Source organism: Pristiophorus japonicus, chromosome 9, assembly GCF_044704955.1.
Source record: "Pristiophorus japonicus isolate sPriJap1 chromosome 9, sPriJap1.hap1, whole genome shotgun sequence".
Lineage (NCBI taxonomy): Eukaryota > Metazoa > Chordata > Chondrichthyes > Pristiophoridae > Pristiophorus > Pristiophorus japonicus.
The window spans coordinates 217,231,473-217,237,522 of record NC_091985.1 but is presented as its reverse complement, the minus strand read 5'-3'; the positions used below and the strand labels follow the sequence as shown (position 1 = coordinate 217,237,522).

At 45.7% G+C, this 6,050-nt stretch overlaps 1 protein-coding gene across 1 annotated transcript; it reads right to left on the bottom strand.

Annotated features, from left to right (window-relative positions):
* Positions 1–1,016: 1,016 nt before the first annotated feature.
* LOC139273643 (zinc finger protein 436-like) lies at positions 1,017–2,843 on the bottom strand. Its single transcript, XM_070890657.1, has 2 exons — positions 2,821–2,843; positions 1,017–2,331 (listed from the first exon to the last, which is right to left on the bottom strand). The coding sequence occupies exon 2, from the start codon at positions 1,714–1,716 to the stop codon at positions 1,132–1,134; it is 585 nt and encodes a 194-aa protein (XP_070746758.1). The 5' UTR covers positions 1,717–2,331; positions 2,821–2,843; the 3' UTR covers positions 1,017–1,131.
* Between the last annotated feature and the right edge of the window lie 3,207 nt (positions 2,844–6,050).

Below are 6,050 nucleotides of genomic sequence, written 5' to 3'. Positions count from 1 at the left end.
ATCAGGTAAACGAGGAAAAACTATTTCCACTAGTCGGTGAGTCAGTAACTCGAGGGCATCAAATTCAAATCATCACCAAAAGGCTCAGACCCAGGGAGGAACTATCGAGCACACTGTACAACAATGTTTGGGACACTCACTGTCCCTCCAGATCTGTGTCCAGGGGAGGAACTGATGGGTTTCTCTTATCCTTGTGTTAAATGATGTTCTCATCAAGGTGATGGATATCAGCATCGGGGAATGGGTCATTCTGAACACCTAGTGTCTGCCTTAAGCGCTCTTCAGTCAGGTACAGCATGGGTTAGATACAGAGTAAAGCCCCTTCCACATTGTCCCATCAAACACTCCCAGGACAGCAACAGCACGGGTTAGATACAGAGTAAAGCTCCTTCTACACTGTTCCATCAAACACTCCCAGGGCAGGTACATGGACATGTTACCAATACCCTGGATACCAAGGCAAGGAGAGGCACTCTGGAAGGTATGGGGAGTTGGAGTTTGTCCATGAGACTAACCAAACTAAAATAATCATGAGTAATGATCGGGTGTCAGTCATGGCTTAGCGGTAGCAGTTTTGTCTCTGAGTCAGTAGGTTCTGGATTCAAGTCTACCTGTAAAGAATTGAGCACAAAATCTAGGCTGACATTCCAATGCAGTACTGAGGGATTGCTGCACTGTCAGTGTTGCCATCTTTCAGATGAATCGCTGAACCGAGGCCCCATCAGCCCTCAACCAATATCACTAAAACAGATTATCTGGCCAGTATCACATTGCTGGTCGTGGCAGCTTGCTGTGAGCAAATTGTATGCCGCACTTCCTATATTGCAACAGTGAATGCACTTCAAATGTACTTTGATGTTGTTGTACTTCATTGGCTGTAAAGCACTTTGGGACATCCTGAAGTGTTACATAAGCTCAAGTTATTGTTAAATGAGGGAGAAAAGTTCCAAAAAAGCAACAGTCGGTTAAAGGATATCAATCTTATATTGGAGAAATCAAGGAATTGACACACTGTGTGTTGGAATCAAAGCTGATTTATTTGTCAGATATCCAGAAAATTAAACTCCAACCCAGTTACAGGGGAAACAAAGCCCAACTGTCAGAATGAACACGGTTCAGTCCCGATATGATTCACAGCATGTGAATACGTTGGTGTTTCATCAGATCACTTCTGCTTTTAAAGCTCTTCTCACAGTCGGAACATTTAAATGGTCTCCTATTGGTATGAACAACTCGGTGTGCAGTGAGGTTGGATGAAGAAGTGAATCCTTTGCCACACTCAGAGCAGGTAAATGGCCTCTCCCCAGTGTGGATACGCTGGTGAGCCAGTAGGTCGGATGAATTTGTGAATCCCTTCCTACACACGGAGCAGGTAAATGGCCTTTCATCAGTGTGAGTGTGGTGGTGGCTCAGCTGGTGAGATGATTTCATGAATCCTTTCCCACACACAGAGCAGACGAATAGTCTCTCCCCAGTGTGAACTCGCTTGTGATCAGTAAGGTGAGATGAACAAGTGAATCCCTTCCCACAGACGGAGCAGGTGAACGGCCTCTCCCCAGTGTGAACTCGCTGGTGTTCAATGGGATTGGATAACTGAGTGAATCCCTTCCCACACACTGAGCAGGTGAACGGTCTCTCCCTGATGTGACTGCGTCGATGAGTTTCCAGCTCAGACAGTGATCTGAATCCCTTCCCACATTCCCACGGTTTCTCCATGGTGCGGGTGCCCTTGTGTCTCTTCAGGTTGGACGATCAGTTGAAGCCTCGTCCACACACAGAACCCGTGTACGGTTTCTCCCCGCTGTGAATGGTGCGATATTTTTTCAGGCTGTGTAACTGGTTAAAGCTCTTTCCACAGGCAGTGCACCAGTGAGTGTAGAACTGCACCCAGCCAGAGTCAGCACCTTCAGGGGAGGAGAACCAGAGAGTGTTGACCTGAACTCAGCCAGAGTCAGCAACTTCAGGTGAGGAAGAAAACAGCGAGAAGGAAGAAATGATGGCGATGGTGCGATGTGTTTGGCTTTCAGTACAGGGAGGACGGAGAGTGTGTGGGATGGGGATTTACAGCTTTGGGGGAACAAGAGAGGAAAGAATGTTCCATACAATCTAGAATTGTCTGTCCTTAATTTCTCACTCGGGGGTGTGTGTTTCAGTCCTATTCCAGTCACACTGATGTTTGAAATCTTTTCCCACAACCAGAATAGACAAACATTTCTTTCTCCACATCCAAATGCTGATGATATTCAGGTCCTGATGCATCGAGTGACTGTCTGATCTTGACAATATGTTTGGTTCAAGTTCCCTATCTGCAAATCCTCCCCTTCTGATAACCTGTAATAAGGAGTTTACAAAAGTCATCACTGTAAGTACAGGATAGAAATTAAGGACAGACAATTCTGGGAAGGCGCTTCCCAGCGCGCGGTGTAAGAGTGTTACAGGACAAATACATTCGGCACCGCGCCACACAAGAATAAATTAAGGCAGGGGACCAAAAGGTTGATCAAAGAGGCAGGTTTTACGGAGCGTCTTGAAGGAGGTAAGAGAGGGAGAGGTTTAGGGAGGGAGTTCCCGAGCTTGGGACCAGGCAGCTCAAGGCACAGCCATCGCTGGTGGAGCGATTATAATCAGGGATGGTAAAGGCCAGAATTAGAAGTTATCACGGGGAGCGGGGGTTTGTGAGACTAAAGGAGATCACAGAGATAGGGAGGGGCGAGGCTGTGGAATGATTTGTAAACAAGGATGAGAATTTTCAAATCGAGGCGTTGCTTAACCGGGAGCCAATGTAGGTCAGCGAGCACAGGGGCGATGGATGATCCTTACCTACGGATCCATTACAGACCCAATCCACGCTCCAACCCTCTTCTCAATCTTCCTCGCTGCCATGCTCCACCTCACACTCAACAAGCTCCCGCTGGAGTAGAACTGAACTACAGAATCAGTGGGAACCTGTTCAACCTTCGTCGTCTCCAGGCCAGATCCAAGACCACCCCAACCTGCGTCTGTGCACATACAGAGGCTGAACTCAAAGTCATACTCAACGTATTCACTGAGGCATACGAAAGCATAGGCCTTACGCTAAACATCCATAAGACAAAGGTCCTCCCCATCACACAGCACTGCCCCCCAGTCATCAAGATCCATGGTGCAGCCCTGGACAATGTGGACCATTTCCCATACCTTGGGAACCTCTTATCAACAAGAGCAGATACTGACGACGAGATTCCACACCACCTCCAATGCTGCCTTTGACCACCTGAGGAAAAGAGTGTTTGAAGACCAGGCCCTCAAATCTGCCATCAAGCTCATGGTCTACAGGGCTGTAGCAATGCCCACCCTCCTGTATGGCTCAGAGACATGGACCATGTACAGTAAACACCTCAAGTCACTGGAGAAATACCACCAACGATGTCTCCATAAGATCCTGCAAATCCCTTGGGAGGACAGGCGCACCACCAACATTAGTGTCCTTGACCAGGCCAACATCCCCAGCATTGAAGCACAAACCAGACTTGATCAGCTCCGCTGGGCAGGCCACATTGTGTGCAGGCCACATTGTTCGCATGCCAGACACAAGACTCCCAAAGCAAGTGCTCGACTCGGAACTGCTTCATGGCAAACGAGCCAAAGGTGGGCATAGGAAACATTACAAAGACACCCTCAAAGCCTCCCTGATAAAGTGCAACATCCCCACTGACACCTATGAGTCCCTGGCCAAAGACCACCCTAAGTGGAAGAAGTGCATCCAGGAGGGCGCTAAGCACCTTGAGTCGCATCGCCGAGAGCCACTCCATCTGGGATCCTCAATTTTATACACCTCAATTAAGCCTATCCTCAGTCACCTCTATTCCAAAGAAAAGAATGCCAGCCATCCTAACTTTCCTCATAGCTAAAATTCTTCAGTCCAGGTAACATCCTCTGTACTCTCTCCAGTGCTTTCCTGTAATGTGGTGACCAGAACTGTGTGAATACTCTAGCTGTGGTCGAACTCATGTTTTACACAGTCCGAGCATAACCTCCAGAGTCCTAAATTTACTGCCTGAAAGAGTGAAAGAGTAGTAGAGGCAGAAACCCTCATCGCATTTACAAAAGTACTTGGATATGCATTTGAAGTGTCATAACCTGCAGGGAAACGGACCAAGAGCTGAAAAGTAGAATTAGGCTGGATAGCTCTTTTTCGACCGCACAGACACGACGGTCCAAATGGCCTCTTCTGTGTTGTAAACTGCTATGATTCCATGACACCAATCACCTCCTGTCTGATATAAACCAACCCTCATCACTGACACTAAGTAGACTGCGAAAATATGTTAAAGGGTAAGACTGTAGAAACGCAGTAGTAAACATTTAAGGAGATATTTCATAACTTCTCAGCAAAGATTTATTCAAGTGAGAAATAAAGATGCTAAGAGAAGGATGAACCATCCCTGGCTAATGAAGGAAGTAAAGGATGGTATCAAATTGAATAAAAAGGCATTCAATGTTGCGAAGGACAGTGGAAGGCCAGAGGATTGGGAAATTGTTAGAAACCAGCAAAGGACGACTAAAAAACATGATAAAGACAGAGAAGATAGCACATGAGAGCAAACTAGCAAGAAATATAACAGACAGGTATATAAGAAGGAAACGAGTAGCTAAAGTAAACATTGGTTCCTTAGAGGATGAGACTGGAGAATTAATGATGGGAAATAAAGAATTGGCAGAGATTTAACACAAATATTTTGTATCGGTCTTCACGGTAGAGGACACTGAAAACATTCCAATAGTTGATAATCAAGGAGCTATTGTGGGGGGGGGCGGGGGCTTTAAAACAGCCACTATCAGTAGAGATAAAGTACTAAGCAAACTAAAGGGACTAAAGGTGGACAAGTCCCCTGGACCTGATGACATGCAACCTAGGGTCTTAAAAGTGACTGCAGAGATAGTGGATGCATTGGTTGTAATCTACCAAAATTCCCTGAATTCTGGAGAGGTTCCAGCAGATTAGAAAACCGCAAATGTTACACTCGTATTTAAGAAAGGAGGGAGACAGAGAGCAGGAAACTATAGATCAGTTAGCCTACCATCTGGAGTCCATCATTAAGGAAATAGTGGCAGGACATTTAGAAAATCATATTGCAGTCAAACAGAGTCAGCATGGTAGCTTGGTTTTATAAAAGGGGAATCATGTTTGACAAATTTGTTGGAGTTGTTTGAGGATGTAACAAAAAGAGTGGATAAAGGAAAACCAGTTGATGTCGTATATTTGGATTTCCAGAAAGCATTTGATAAGGTGCCACACAAAAGGTTACTGCACAAGGTAAGAGCTCATGGGGTTGGGGGTAATATATTAGCATGGATAGAGGATTAGCTAACTAACGGAAAACAAACAGAGAGTCAGAATCAATGGGTCATTTCCCGGTTGGCAAACTGTAACTAGTGGGGTGTCGCAGGGATCAGTGCTGGGGCCTCAAATATTTACAATTTATATCAATGACTTGGATGAAGGGACCGAATGCACCACAGCCAAATTTGCTGATGATACAAAAATAGGTGGAAAGCAAGTTGTGAGGAGGACACAAAGAATCTACAAAGGGATATAGATAGGCTCAGTGAGCGGGCAGAAATCTGGCAGATGGACCATAATGTGAGAAAATGTGAGGTTATCTACTTTTGTAGGAAAAATAAAAATGCTAATTATTTAAATGCAGACAATTACAATATGCTGTAGTACAGAGGGAATCCTTCTCCATGAAACGCAAAATGTTAGCATGCAGGTACATCAATTAATCAGGGAAGGCAAATGGAATGCTGGCCTTTATTGCAAGGGGGGTGGAGTATAAAAGTAGGGAAGCCCTGCTACAACTGTACAGGGAACTGGTAAGACAACACCTGGAGTACTGCATAGTTTTGTTCTGGACTTGTCTCCATTCCCGTGCCGAGGGGATTGCTACAAGAGACTGGAGGGGCAACATTTGGGGACACTGATTCCCCACCAATTCCCATTGCCCTTCTTTCTGGTGGATAATGGAGGCGTCACTATGTGTAATGTGCAAGTCAGTAAGAATTGTCAG